This window comes from Schistocerca nitens, chromosome 1 (genome assembly GCF_023898315.1).
Source record: "Schistocerca nitens isolate TAMUIC-IGC-003100 chromosome 1, iqSchNite1.1, whole genome shotgun sequence".
Taxonomy (NCBI): domain Eukaryota; kingdom Metazoa; phylum Arthropoda; class Insecta; order Orthoptera; family Acrididae; genus Schistocerca; species Schistocerca nitens.
Window position 1 is genome coordinate 1111983695 of NC_064614.1, and position 16565 is coordinate 1112000259.

Below are 16565 nucleotides of genomic sequence, written 5' to 3' on the forward strand. Positions count from 1 at the left end.
GAACTAAATTTACAGATGTAAAGGTAATAACCGGAGTACCAGAGGTAAGTGTGATAGGACCACTGCTGTTTACAATATATATAATTTGGTCTGGTAGAAAGCGTAGGATGCTCTTTAAGGCTATTCGCAGATGATGCAGTTCTCTATACCAAAGTAGCAACGCCAGAAGATAGTAAGAAATTGCAGAATGGCCTGCAGAGAACTGATGAATGGTGCAGGCTCTGGCAGTTGATGCTGAATGTAAATAAATGTAACATATTGTACATACACAGGAAGAGAAATTCACTACTGTACAGCGACACTATTGATGACAAACAGCTGGAGACAGTGTCTGCCGTAAAATATCTAGGCGTAATTATCCAGAGCGACCTTTAGTGGAATGACCATTAAAACAGATAACGGGAAAAGCAGACACCAGACTCAGATTCATCGGTAGAATCTTAACGAAATGTAACTCATCCACGAAAGAAGTTGCTTATAAGGCGCTTGTTCACCCGATTCTTAAGTATTGTTCATCTATCTGGGATCCCCTATCAGGTAGGACTGATAGAGGAGATACGAGAAGATCCAACGAAGAGCGGCACGTTAAGTCATGGGACTGTTTAGCTGGCGAGAGAGCGTTACAGAGATGCTAAACAAATTCCACTGGCAGATGTAACACGAGAGGTGTTGTGTATCACGGAGATATTTACTACTGAAATTTTGGGACAGCACTTTTCAGGAGGAGTTGGACAACATATTACTTCCCCCACATACGTATCGTGTACTGACCACGACGACAAAATTCAAGAAATAGATAAATTAGAGGCTTACCAACAATCATTCTTCCCACGCACTATTCACGGTGGAATAGGGTTGGAGAGATCAGATACTGTTACCAAAAGTACTCTCTGCCACATACCATTAAGTGGCTTGCCGATCAATCTGTTGTAGATACTTCCTTTACATGCTCTTGCCTGTATTGAAAGTTTCAAGTTCCTCATTGAGATATGACACTATTAATTTTTTATCTAGTTTACTGAAGAATATATATAATTCTGCTTGTTTTAGTTGTCCTTTGTAGTTTGGTAGACATCCCCAAAGATGTCAGGTCTATGAGATGTGTTCAAAAAGTAAGGTGACTTTATATTTTTATGAAAAAATATTTATTTATTCACCAATATTCATGCAGTCGCCTTCAAAGTAATCCCCCTCAGATACAATGCACTTGGGCCAATGCTTCTTCCAATCCTTGAATCACTTCTCTTAAGCACTTTCTGGTACAGCCTTGAGTACTTCTAGCGATGAAGTTTTTATTTCTTCAATCGTTGAAAATCTTCGTCCTTTCATAGGTCTATTCAGTTCTGGCAACAGGAAAAAAGCACAGTGGGGCAAAATCCGGTTAATATGGTGACTGAGACACTATTTTCCTGTTAATTTTGGCCAAAAAATCTCTCACAAGCAACAATGAACGAGCAGGAGCATTGTCATGATGCAAAAGTCATGAATTGTTTTTTCCTCAATTACGGACTTTTTTGTGGGGACGTGTTTTGCATATTGCTTCTCACAAACGTCACATAACGTCAAGGTAATACTCATTATTGACCATATGACCTTGGGGCAAAAATTCATGATGCACTAGGCCACAGTAATTGCGGGAAAAAAAAAAAATAAATAAAAAAATTTAAAAAATCGATAATCGAATGTATGTTGCCTGTGCAATTTGAAAAGTCACCTTACTTTTTGAACAGCTTTAGAATTTGGCTGCCATTACGTCCTATACATTTGCATCATGAGTGGGTTCCTAACTACCTGTTCTAGGTAGTTTTCAGAGAAGGCAGGCAGTAGTGTTTCACAGAATGTCTTATCACACCCACCACTAACAAAACTGTAATTTTCCCAATTACAGTATGTCGGGGGAAATTACATACAACTGTGGTTTTCTTTGAAGTTTTTGGTTACATCTTGAGACCAGTGACAGAAGGATCCAGTATCATTTTATGCCCAACCCTGATACTGAGTCTCTGTGGATTTGAGTTTCTTCTCTATTGTCACCAACTGTGACATGGTTGTGTATACAAACAGTGATCCAATACTGTCAAATGTTTTTTATTCCAGTCTTTGATCACAATATGAATTCTTTAGACGATGACCGGTTTCAGTCCGTAATGACCATCCTCAGATCTATAATATACAAATATACACACCTAGTGGGCAGTGTGTCTTTCAACATAATACAGCAACATGTATCACAATATACTCTCATTCAACCAGGGAGATGTACAGAGAATACGGTAAAACATACCTTTTTACACCATATCCTAAAGTGATACGGCCATAATGGCATCGTCAAAACATATAATCAGCATAGCATTGTCATATAGATCTAAAATAAGGTATAGAATAGGCCGCATCATCCACACAATTATTGCAACTGGCTACTGAAGTACAGTAGCTACCAAAAATCTGTTTGCCTACATCATCCCTAGATATCGCTACTGTCGGCTTGGATGTAGTCATCATTTACGCAAAAAACATAATCTGATAAAAACACATTATGTAAAATACATGTAGCAAACTTTTAAAATGGATAACTATCACAGAAACTAAATTGTGATACATTAAAAGACGAATACAGTTACCCATATAACATTATTAAAAGGAAATATATGAACAGAATAGGACCGATCCTTTTTATGGTGAATTTACGGTCAACAATTAATATACGTATTACATTTCCTGTAGCAACCTATAAATTGCCTATGAAAGATAAAATGTTTATTTGACAGCTGAAAAAAGGACAGATAGATGATCAGCGACCTCTGTTGGGTCAGCCGCCAGGATGTTATTTAGGCGTGCACCGATCTTAAGAACTTAACCACTAGAGGGCTTTACATACAACATGATATATCTCCCACAGGAAACTTTTAAACAACATATTAACAGTCAATAAATAAAATTATATTGTCTGGTTATACATTCAATGAATAGGTAGGACATAATTTGTTACAGGATTAGTGCGATTAATGTATGGAAGTAAGGCAAATGCCTACTGTTCTCGACATAAATCATCAAGTAAGGCTAGGTATAAAGATGCGAGGCATTATTTGGTTATTGTAGTACGTTATCAAACAAAGCAAAGTAGGCTTTGGGCACAAAATCGCTTTGTCCATTGAGTACCCTAGTAGGCTCATGATTTTTCGCTTTGTAAATCTCCAACTCCTCCAACAAGTCAAGAGCACGACCCTTCTCTGCCCTGTGTAGAATACACATACAACTCTTGATATTGCCTAGGGTGTGGCTGGTTTCTGCCAAATGCATTCCCAATTTCTGCTTAACAATTATGAAAAGAAATTGCTAAAAATGATGAATCCCAAGCTCCCCCAACTGAGATCGCAGGTTAAGATACATAAAGAAGGAAACCCAGTCCGTCCACTTGTTAACAATTTGTCACCGCCATGTTGTATGATGCATGTTTATATGATGATGCTATGTTGATTATATTTATACAAGGGCGGTTCAGAAAGTAACCTCCAATTGGTCACAGTGCGGGTTGTGGGGGGAGTAGCGACGCCATCTGTGCGTTCACGCACTCAACAGGTCAGTCGGCATCAAGCCGTGGTCGAGTGAACGTCGTCCCTCCGCTAGTTTAGTTTTTGTGGCAGTTTGAAATGTGTGCTGCAATAGAAAACCCCGCCAAATGTGAAGTGCGTGCTGTCATAAGGTTTTTTACAGCCAAAGGATATTCTGCAGCAGCTATTCATCGTGAGCTTTGTGCCGTGTACGGACCAAGAGTTATGAGTGAAGGAGTTGTCTGTGAATGGGTACGTTTATTTAAAAGTGGACGAGAAAACGTTCATGATGAAGAGAGGAGTGGTAGACCATCATTGGTAACTGACGAACTCGTTCAGACAGTTGATGCAAAAGTTCGTGAAAATTGACGTTTCTCAATGTCGGAGTTGTCTACTGGTTTTCCACAGATTTCTAAGACTCTCTTGTACGAGATAGTGACAGCAAGATTGGGTTACCGTAAGTTCTGTGCACGATGGGTGCCCAAAATTCTTACCGACCACCACAAAACTCAAAGAATGGCCTCTGCATTAGACTTTCTGTCACGTTATGAGGACGAAGGAGAACCATTGTTAAACAGAATCGTGACCGGTGACGAAACCTGGATTAAGTACGTGAACCCTGAGACAAAAGATCAATCAAAGATGTGGGCACATTCAAATTCGCCTACCAAACCAAGAAAAGCCTCGCAAGATTTTTCTGCCAGAAAACTGATGGCAACGGTGTTTTGGGATGCCAAAGGGGTGTTGTTGGTTGAATTCATGGAACGTGGTACGACCATTAATCAAGACGTGTACTGTGAAACAATAAAAAAGTTATGATGGGCTATACAGAACAAACGCCGTGGTATGCTGACTTCCGGTATCGTTTTTTTGCACGATAACGCCCGTCCTCACTCTGCTCGCAGAACAATGGCCCTTCTTGAGTCCTTCAAGTGGGACGTTATCAACCATCCACCTTACAGCCCAGACCTGGCGCCAAGTGATTATCACCTCTTCATGCATTTGAAGAAATGGCTCGGGTCAGAGCGGTTTGATGACGACGAAGAGCTCAAAGATGCGGTCACAGGCTGGCTCCAGGCACAAGCAGGTGATTTTTATGCAGAAGGAATTTCAAAGCTTGTGAAGAGATACGATAAGTGCCTCAATCGCTATGGAGACTATGTAGAAAAATAGTGCAAAGATGTAGTTGTAAGATGTATATATTAAAATATTTTTATTTAACTTGGTGTATTTTTTTAAATCAACCGGAGGTTACTTTCTGAACGGCCCTCGTATGTTGTGACAATGCCGTTATGGCCTTATCACTTTAGGACATGGTGTAAAAAAGGTACGTTTTGCCGTATTCTCTGTACATCTCCCTGGTTGTATGATAGTATATTGTGATACACATTGCTGTATTATGTTGAAAGACACACTGCCCACTAGGTGTATATATTTGTATATTATAGATCTGAGGATGGTCATTACGGACTGAAACCGGTCATCGTCTAAAGAATTCATATTGTGATCAAATACTGGAATAAAAATCTTGTCTACTGTGATAAATACACCACCTCCATTTCCAATTTGCTTATACTTTCGATATACAATCAAAATTTCCCTAAAAATCTCACTGCTACCAATATCACATTTCAACCAGCTTTCTGCACCTACTAGTATGCGAGTCACTACTTTTTGTGAGCGCTTCAAACTCCAGCACTTTGTTGCTAATGCTTCGACAGTTTACCATTAGTATTTTAATACTCTCACCTGTGGGAGGAATTTCTTTCAATCTTACACTTAATATTTCTGAGTTTCCTATGGCTATCGTTATCTGTATTGGATGGAGAGCTGCTTAACCTAAAAATACCTTACATGCACGACACACATGGTCAGCTACCTGAGTAACAGCCTCTGACTTTTAGTGCACACCTGGCCTATTTGTAGTGGACCCTACAGTTCTGGACCCTATGGTGCAAGTCAAGGTAGTATCAGCTTAGCTTGTCACAGAACCTTCAAAGCCTCTGGTTTAGTCCTACCACTACACTCAAATCCGAAGTGCCATTATCAGTTCTGGGGACAATGCTGCAAACTGTGAGCTTTATTGAAAGTACATGCACAAGGCTGGTCTTTTCAACCTTCCCTGCCAGTCACTGAAATAACCCAAGTATGATTGTGGAGCCCAGACGACAGGCATCATTTGCTCCAACATCTGCAGTTGATTGCAACCTGTTCCACCAATGGCTGCTGGAATAGCCTCTTCAACATGTTGAGTGAGGCCCCCAGACAGATACACTGAGTTCACCTGGTGTCCTTTCCTATCACTTGCTGCCATTTCCGTAAGGGGTACCATCATTCACCATAAGTCTGAACTGCCAATGCTTAATATACCCCTACCCTTTTGTATTTGCCTCCTCAACAGTGTAGTGTTCTAGGCCCTTTGCTGTTCCTTATCTACATAAATGAGCAGCTGTCTTAGGTTGTTTGCAGATGACGCTGTCATTTATCGACTAATAATGTCATCAGAAGATCAAAACAAATTGCAAAACGATTTCAAAAAGATATCTGAATGGCGCAAAAATTGGCAATTGACCCTAAATAACAAAAAGTGTGAGGTCATCCACACGAGTGCTACAGGGAATCCATTAAACTTCGATTACATGGCAAATCAGTCAAACATAAAGGCCGTAAATTCAACTAAATATCTAGGAATTACAATTATGAACAACTTAAACTGGAAGGAACACACAGAAAATGTTGTAGGGAAGGCTAACCAAAGATTGCATTTTACAGGCAGGACACTTAGAAAATGTAACAGATCTACTAAGGAGATGGCCTACACCACGCTTGTCCGTCCTCTTTTAGAACGCTGTGGGATCCTTACCAGATAGGATTGACGGAGTACATTGAAAAAGTTCAAAGAAGAGCAGCACATTTTGTATTATCGCGAAATATGGGAGAGTGTCACTGAAATGATATACAGGATTTGGGCTGGACATCATTAAAAGAAAGGCTTTTCCATTACGACAGAATATTCTCACGAAATTCCAATCACCAACTTTCTCCCCCGAATGTGAAAATATTTTGTTTACACCAACCTACATAGGGAGAAACGAGCACAACGATAAAATAAGGGAAATCAGAGCTCGTACGGAAAGATATAGGTGTTTGTTCTTTCTGTTGTGTCTAGACAAGACAGCCTAGACACAATGAGAGGAAGCCGAAAGGCACGCGCTTAAACTCACACAGGCTGGCGTGAGGTCTGAAACAGGATACGTAATGAATGCTATAAAGAAAAGTACGTAGCTTCTGGAATACTTAACTTTAATCCACATTTGTGGAACATCGCTCTTGATGATACATTAATAGAATCTCAATATCAATTGAATACGGCGCCTTGCTAGGTCGTAGCAAATGTAGCTGAAGGCTATGCTAACTATCGTCTCGGCAAATGAGAGCGTAATTTGTCAGTGATCCATCTCAGGCAAAGTCGGCTGTACAACTGGGGCGAGTGCCAGGACGTCTCTCTAGACCTGCCGTGTGGTGGCGCTAGGTCTGCAATTACTGACAGTGGCGACACGCGGGTCCGACGTATACTAGAGGACCGCGGCCGATTTAAAGGCTACCACCTAGCAAGTGTGGTTTCTGGCGGTGACACCACACTTTCTACACGCTGTACGAGATTGGAATAATAGAGAATTGTGAAGGTGGTTTGATGAACTCTCTGACAGGCACTTAAATGTGATTTGTAGAGTATGCATGTAGATGTAGATACTAGACAGAACAGGTTTCCCAAAACAGGTGAAGTGACAGACAGCACCTCAGACTTGTTGGTCAGCAGGATCGGTACAACACCTTGAGTCCTCCATGGTCCCCGTCCACCCAGTACAGGATGCCTAGATCTACCGTTGACATGTCACTCGCAGTGAAGTGGACAATGACAGATCCTATACCTTGTGCAGAGAAGGCAGGATCCACAGAGAATGAAGGTACATGAGGTACCTCAGGTACTGGTATTACAGGTACTTGACTCTCAGGAGCTTCTCCAACACACCAATTCGCAGCAGCTGTCAATCGTTTGACAATAGTCAGGGCGATTTCCAGCTACTTACCAATGTTGAAGTACCATATTGGCCCACAAATAAGCTGCACTCTTTATCCAAATTTCACCCTCTGAAAGTTAGGGTGGAATTTTTATCCACTACTTTGTGTTTTTATAACACTTGATCTAAATAAATTATGCTCAGTCTGTAACCAGAACTAGTGGCAAGGCATTTTATTACACAACAATGCAAACTTTTACCAGTATTTTTTTGGCATTATCATCATTTAGGTCTATTGGTTTGTTAGCTTACAATTTTATTTCAGTTGAATACTGGTAAGAAACTTTATTTATATGCTGATATGAATGACCTTTTTGATTGAAAAGTATTGTCAAGCCATGGAATTTTTATGTCAAAACCACAACCAACAGAGGTGCCAGAAGAAAGTATGGCCTGGAGTGATCTAATGTGCAGCGTTGGGGCACTTCGGAAGAAAACTGGAACAATGCAGTTTCCATGAGAAAATCATTCAGGGAGCCACAATGTGGCATATATCTGTAACTTGCGTATGTGCAATATAACAGAAAAGATAAGACACCTACCTCATGAGAAATAATCCAACTGAAGGCCTTGGAAATAGCAAGTGTCAAATGAGCTGCAAGGAGAATTCCATCCAAGTACTCGTTGTTGTTATCAGTTTACGTGGAGAAATAACTTTGCTCTCTGACAATGTACTACACTAGCACAGAGTATGCCAATGTATTTTGAGGAGAAAACTGTCAACTTTCAGTGGTATGTCATTCAGTTGTGAAGTGTCATTCATTCTCATTTCCGTTAGACACTGAGACACACCATACATAAAGAAAACTTTCCTGAAGGTTTAGTGATTTGCTGCTAAGAAAAGGGCTGGATAAAAATGCAACTGATTGTTGAGCAACGCCTACTGTCTGGTTTTTCAGACCTAAGGCAGAGCTTGCTAAGAAAGCCATGCTAGTTTTGGATGCTTTTAAAAGACATCTAAATGCTGAAGTAAAAGATAAACTTGCTACACAAAAGACGAATCTTGTCACAATGTCTGGAAGAATGACCTCAAAACTACAGGTGTTAGATGTGATCTTCAACAAGCCATTCAAGGTCAACCTCTGAAAAATATATTCGGATTGGCTCCTGGAAGAAACTCATGCCTTTCACCAACCGGTAAAGATTAAAGAGACGCCAGTCACTCTTCTGTGTGAATGGATTCTTGCTTCATGGTCCTATACCTCATCAGAGTGCACTACCATGGGATTCAAGAAATGGCTGAATATCGAGCGCACTGAATGGCACCGAGAATGACGTACTTTGGGAAGGGAATTAAGAAATTGATGGTAGTGAGAGTGATGGAGTGAATAATACAACTGATAGTGATGATAGCGAATAACACAAAATAGGGTACCAGTATGTTCGGTGTCAACTTCTTGTATCATTTGTTAGCACAAATGTTTGTGGTACATAACTACATTTTACATGCTACTACTACAAGTAGATTTCAAGCTATTTTTCTCCTATCAATCAGTAGGCGGCTTATTTTGCGCAAAATATTTGTTTTATCTTATCCTCTTAAGTTAGGGGTGTGGATTATATGTGGTGGTGGCCTATTATTGGGCCAATACTGTACATCATTTACATTGTTGAGGTGAGAACTGCTTGTTTTAAAAACTAGTAATTTAAATTTGGTGACATTCACCTTGAGGTCCTGGGTCCTGATCACTGAAAATTGTTACTGCTATTACATCACTAGTAGCAAATGATACAGCTCCTTATATTACCTGTTGCTTCAGAGGAAAAAACAGAAGGAATTTCTGCATTGCACTGTGACCGGGGACGAAAAATGGGTTCACTACGATAACCCTAAACACACAAATCATGGGGATATCCCGGCCATGCTTCCAGATCGACGGCCAAGCCGAATATTAACGGCTCCAAGATCATGCTCTGCATTTGGTGGGACCAGCTCGGTGTCGTGTACTATGAGGTGTTAAAATCAAGTGAAACAATCACAGGTGCCCAGTATCAAATGAAATTAATGCATCTGAGCAGAGCATTAAAAGACAAACAGCTGCAATACAGCGAGGGGCACGATAAAGTGATTTTGCAACACGACAACGCTCGACCCCACGTTGCAAAAGAGGTCAAAATGTACTTGGAAACATTAAAATGGGAGTCCTACCCCACCCGCTGTATTCTCCAGACATTGCTCCCTCTGACTATCACCGATTTAGATCAATGGCGCATGGCCTGGCTGACCAACACTTCCGATCTCATGAAGAAGTCACAAATTGGATCGATTCATGGACCGCTTCAAAATATGAACAATTTTTTTGGCTCAGGATTCGTACACTGCCCGAAAGATGGGAGAAAGTAGTGACCAACGACAGAAAATACTTTGAATGATACATGTGTAACCAATTTGTTTCATTAGCGCCTCAAATGTTGGCAAAAAAAAAAAAAGCGGAAGCAAAGTTGTACACCTTGTATTATCTTGCTAAAGCTGCGAGTTAACGATATTGGGCTATAGTTTGAGATACCTTCCTTACTTCTCTATACACTGGTTTCACAACTCTCATTTTTAGAACAACTGGAGAAATGTTTCCTCTAATGTTGCAATTAAGTGGGTAGGTAAGATGTTCTGAGTGTCCTTTTAAGCACTCCTTAGTAATTGCACTGGATATGTCATACCATCCGTGTGAATTTTTTTCTTTTAACATGTGTGTTGTCTTGCAATCTTGTGTAAACACACAGTAAAATTTGTCAGTAGCCACCTCTACATTGAAAAGTATTTGTCATTCACAAAGAATGAAGACAAGAGTAGAGTAACTTCACTGTACAACTGAATCATTGAATTTAAAAATAATGAGTGAAACTGATAAATATGTATACTTACATCCTTTTCCCTCAAATTCAAATCTCCACCACAAATAACAACCTTTTCTTCAGGACACGTCAACATTTCCTGAAATATCCTCTTCAACTGATTTATTCTTTCAGCTACATGGTCTGCAGTGCTCTCCAAGTGAGTGTTAATGAGCAATAAATTTAAGGGTCCAATATGAGCCTACAAAAATTATGGAACATATGTTGGTAAACTGTACATAATGATACTGAGAATGCATAGATACAAGTTATGGAATAGGAGTTGATTTACACTGAAACATTGTGTCTACAAGATGCCAATGTTATAGTCAAACATTTTAACAACTCCTCTACAAATTTCTAAATTTATAAGAGACAGGCAGTACACAATAACTTAAGCATTTCCTTTCTGACAAATGTATCTTGAACCCTCATTTCCCCGTACAGGGACAGATTAAACTAATGATACAGAAACTGTAAACCTGATATCATACAGAACCAACTGGCAGTCAGCTGCAAGCCAGTTTTCTAGTTACCTATCTCCTCAGTTCTCTCTCTCTCTCTCTCTCTCTCTCTCTCTCTCTCTCTCTCTCTCTCTGTGTGTGTGTGTGTGTGTGTGTGTGTGTGTGTGTGTGTGTGTGTGTGTGTGTACAAACTATTTCTAAAAAGAATCCAGGTCAATTACACCTATCGGCACAAACAGGCTGCAAACAATTCATACTCCCTGGAGAACACCTCGTCCCAGTGTCCCATTGAAGTAGAGTTGTAGGACTAGTTGTGTGCAATAATAAATGAAATACTTTTTCTGCAATTGATTAGCTGATATTATGTTATAAATTAAAATACGGAAGTGAAAAGTACTGCACTGACAAGAGTAAGGAGCCAATGTTTTCTTAATATTGGACTCACAAGTGACAGTGAAAAGTGACAAGACACTGTTTTCTCATCACTGATGAAAATTATTGATATCTCAAAACTTTCTTGGAGTACATTCAACACTTTTTGTTTATTTGAGAATTCCCCATCCACAAGGATCAACAGCCCAGGTGCACATCTTAGTATTCAGCAATAAATTATCTTCATTCACAACGAACCAACTGCTAGTACATTGTACAAAAGGCAATGTGGATCGGAACGAAATCAGTTTTTCTGTGTTCAATCTTTCCTGACTTCAGAAGGAAATAGTGAAAAATGTTGTTTGGTCCCCTGGCCAGTAATGCTGAATATTTCAGGCTGAAATCTGACAGCATTTGATCTTTCAGACCAAAAGCCTTTGGTCTGTTAGTGCTCAAGAGTCCTTCCATAAATAATCATATTAATAAACCAATACCATACACAGTAGCAGCGGTAACACCGGTTCCTATTAAGATCATCGAAGGAGAGCACTATCGGTGTTGTCTGGCACTTGGATGGGTGACCATCCGGTCTTCCGAACGCCGTTGGCAAGTGGGGTACACTCAGTCCTCGTGAGGCAAATTGAGGAGCTACTTCTGAGAAGTAGTAGCTCCAGTCAAGAAAGTGACAACAGAAGGGAGAGCAGTGTGCTGACTACATGCAATTCCATATCTGCATCCAGTGATGCCTGTCTGCAGAGGATGACAGGGCAGTCAGTCAGTGCCATTGCGGCTTCGAGGGCCTGTTCAGATGAAGTTTAGTTCAGTTTATGTACATTAGCGCAGACACAGCAGATGATGAATGCAGTGTTTCATCTCCATGTGCTGCACTTAAGATGAAATGAGCCATGAAGTAGTTCCTGGTCCACCATGGACACTAGTTACAGCTTCTCCTTGGGAAAAGAAGTTCTTATCTAGAGTGAAAGAAGGGTTTCCAGTCATCTAGGGTCCAACCTATACAGTCACAAGCCCAGGAGAGGAGATGCAGGCGATGACGCGCTGTTAGCAAATGCACTCGCATCAGTCATTCGCTGCCATAGCCCATGAAAGCCCAATTCCACCACACTGTCCTAATGGATACATTCATCATACTTCCCACTACTCAGTTGGCAACCCAGTTCTAAGCAAAGAAGGGAAGGCAGAAAGGTGGAAGGAGTATATAGAGGGTTTATACAAGGGCGATGTACTTGAGGACAATATTATGGAAATGGAAGAGGATGTAGATGAAGATGAAATGGGAGATAAGATACTGCGTGAAGAGTTTGACAGAGCACTGAAAGACCTGAGTCGAAACAAGGCCCCGGGAGTAGACAACATTACATTAGAACTACTGATGGCCTTGGGAGAGCCAGTCATGACAAAACTCTACCATCTGGTGAGCAAGATGTATGAGACAGGCGAAATACGCACAGACTTCAAGAAGAATATAATAATTCCAATCCCAAAGAAAGCAGGTGTTGACAGATGTGAAAATTACCGAACTATCAGTTTAATAAGTCACAGCTGCAAAATACTAACGCGAATTCTTTACAGACGAATGGAAAAACTGGTAGAAGCGGACCTCAGGGAAGATCAGTTTGGATTCCGTAGAAATGTTGGAACACGTGAGGCAATACTAACCTTACGACTTATCTTAGAAGAAAGATTAAGAAAAGGCAAACCTACGTTTCTAGCATTTGTAGACTTAGAGAAAGCTTTTGACAACATTAACTGGAATATTCTCTTTCAAATTCTGAAGGTGGCAGGGGTAAAATACAGGGAGCGAAAGGCTATTTACAATTCGTACAGAAACCAGATGGCAGTTATAAGAGTCGAAGGGCATGAAAGGGAAGCAGTGGTTGGGAAAGGAGTGAGACAGGGTTGTAGCCTCTCCCCGATGTTATTCAATCTGTATATTGAGGAAGCAGTAAAGGAAGCAAAAGAAAAATTCGGAGTAGGTATTAAAATTCATGGAGAAGAAGTAAAAACTTTGAGGTTTCCTGATGATATTGTAATTCTGTCAGAAACAGCAAAGGACCTGGAAGAGCAGTTGAACGGAATGGACAGTGTCTGTAAAGGAGGAAAGATGAACATCAACAAAAGCAGAATGAGGATAATGGAATGTAGTCTATTTAAATTGGGTGATGCTGAGGGAATTAGATTAGGAAATGAGACGCTTAAAGTAGTAAATAAGTTTTGCTATTTGGGGAGCAAAATAACTGATGATGGTCGAAGTAGAGAGGATATAAAATGTAGACTGGCAATGGCAAGGAGAGCGTTTCTGAAGAAGAGAAATTTGTTAACATCGAGTATAGGTTTAAGAATCAGGAAGTCCTTTCTGAAAGTGTTTGTATGGAGTGTAGCCATATATGGAAGTGAAACGTGGATGATAAATAGTTTAGACAAGAAGAGAAGAGAAGCTTTTTAAATGTGGTGCTACAGAAGAATGCTGGGGATTAGATGGGTCGATCACATAACTAATGAGGAGGTATTGAATAGAATTGGGGAGAAGAGAAATTTGTGGCACAACTTGACTAGAAGAAGGGATCGGTTGGCAGGACATATTCTGAGGCATCAAGGGATCACCAATTTAGTACTCGAGGGCAGTGTAGAGGGTAAAAATCGTAGAGGGAGACCAAGAGATGAATACAGTAAACAGATTCAGAAGGGTGTAGGTTGCAGTAGGTACTGGGAGATGATGAAGCTTGTGCAGAATAGAGTAGCATGGAGAGCTGCATCAAACCAGTCTCTGGACTGAAGACCACAACAAAAAAAAAAAAAAAAAAACAACAACATGGATGAACAATCCAAAACTAATAAAGCCAACAAAATTAGGTTCAAATGGCTCTGAGCACTATGCGACTTAACTTCTGAGGTCATCAGTCGCCTAGAACTTAGAACTAATTAAACCTAACTAACCTAAGGACATCACATACATCCATGCCCGAGGCAGGATTCGAACCTGCGACCGTAGCGGTCGCTCGGCTCCAGACTGTAGCGCCCAGAACCGCACGGCCACTCCGGCCGGCAACAAAATTAGGGATTTAGTTTTTCAACTATAATGGTTTTACATGCTGAACACAAAATGTTTAACACATTAACTCATTTTTACATCAACCAAACACTGAAAATGTTTTATACATGGGAGTTTGATTTTCTAAAGAATTGGGAGCAGGGGTCTACGGGGTGTGCAATCCATGCACAAAATTAACAGGTAAATAATTTAGGAATAAAGGAGACCGTTCACTGAATGGAAAAGGCATTGAGTCGTTGACAGGCATATACAGAATAGAAGAAATTGTGTGCCCGTCTATGAGACAATGCTTCTGCTACTGGGTCTCCTTTACCCGTAACTTTTTTACATTCTGCCAAAATTTTCCTTACTATGGATAAACAGTTAACATTTATTACGTTTATTTATATGCATGCTGTTATGGGTGACGCATCACTACTAATCTGCAAAGAGTATAAAATTATTAGCACATTTAAGCCAGCAAACAATGAAAAACTTCTGAAGCTATGTTCAAGTGGCTTTTCCATGTTTCTGGCAGAATTGAATCATGCTGAAAGTGAAAGAGAAAGAGAAAGAGAGAGAGAGAGAGAGAGAGAGAGAGAGAGAGAGAGAGAGAGAGAGAGAGATAATGGCACTGCAAGTTTTCTGGTATTCTTAAAAAGGCTGCAGGAGATTAGGACCACAAACCTTATTGTATTTTCTGTTTCACATTTTAATAATCTACTAGTGTTGGCGTGCGAATACTAAATTCGAAGGAGCAAACGCAGTAATGCAAAACATATGAATGTTTCCAAAATGCAACCTTCGTAAATATTAGTAAAATAGGTACAAGATTTCCCTTACCAACCGTCTGTATCTAACCATACTGGGAGAAAATATAGTAATCAAACACTTTTAGATGTAGTGCTAAAATATTACAAATAAAGACTATAGTGCTGTCAAACAGGAAATTCATGTGTGAATGAACTGTTTGAAGATACATTGTCAAAATACAAAAACTTATCGTTTTTACTTTATAACAATGAAAATATTCAATTTATGGCAACATAATGTAATTGGACAGATAAAAAAACTACTCACCAAGCAGTGGGAGTATAACACACATATAAAAGAAGTTTATACTTATGCAAGCTTTGATGGTTCCCCCCCACCCGCGTCCTTCCCCACTGGAATACCCACATGGCTGGAAACCCAAAAGAAATTGACTGAACAAGCAGCAAGGTCAAGACCTGCAAGAAGGTCATGTATGGCAGAGACCAAGGGGTGGGAGGAAAAACACCAGGCAATAGCCTAAAGGCCACTCGTCTTGTCCATATGTAACAAAACTAGGGCGGGGGAGGACCATTTAATGAAGTAAATGGTCCAGTAAATGGTCATCAGTTCTGCAGTAAACACCTCACATGTGGCAAGAGATGGAGTTCTGTGGCAACAGAATACGTGATTGGTGGATTTCGAACCATCAGTGTAAGAAAAGCATACCGAAACTACCATAAGAGCGCACACAAGGAAGGGGGAGGGGGTGTTCAGGAGAGACCATGGGGAACACCAGAAAGAGGGAAGTTGGAAACCACAGCGAAGAGAAGGCAAGCAGAGACCAACTGGTAAACCCACAGGAGGACGGGCAGCGGGCGAACAGTGGGCATGGGATATCCTGGAGCTGTGAAAAGAATAGAACTGGTGCAAAGGAAAAAAGTGGATAGCAATTGCACATGAAAGCAACAGCTGGGACTGCCAAACCAAAAGGGGGAGGTCCCAGTGTCAACCAGAAACTATAGACGGGACTAATGTAAAAGTCTCTGTTGGTCAAACAGATACCACAATGGTGGACTGGGACCTAGAGGAGCAGTTGAGCCATAAACTTGGCAATCTTAGTCCAGTTGCGACAGAATTAAGGCCCGATAAAGGCAGAGAAGAGTTGAACGATCTGTTCCTAAAAAGGTGTGGTGAAGGGAGCAGAGGGCATTGAGTTTAGGGAAAGAGTCAGTCTTCAGAAGGCGGATTTGGGTATCAAGTACGCCTTTTGTCATAAAGAAGACCTAAGAAACAGAACTAGGGGACCAGTCAGGCATTGAGAGCCAATATAGAGCTTTGGATCGGGACGGACCATAGTACAGTGACAGAAATGGACCACCTGCCATTTAAGAGAACTGAAAACCATGTGAGTGAGTCCATGTAGAAGCATGTCGGATGGCACCCTGGAACTGGTGCTACACAG

At 40.6% G+C, this 16565-nt stretch overlaps 1 protein-coding gene across 8 annotated transcripts in view; it reads right to left on the bottom strand.

Moving 5' to 3' along the window:
- The window catches only part of LOC126199060 (tyrosyl-DNA phosphodiesterase 2-like), a 174825-nt gene that overhangs the window by 24470 nt on the left and 133790 nt on the right, over positions 1-16565 (bottom strand). For all 8 annotated transcript variants that reach the window (XM_049935838.1, XM_049935783.1, XM_049935820.1 and 5 more), the window contains one exon: positions 10497-10667. In XM_049935838.1, coding sequence (XP_049791795.1) covers positions 10497-10667 — 171 coding nt within the window. The remainder of the gene's footprint in view (positions 1-10496; positions 10668-16565) is intronic.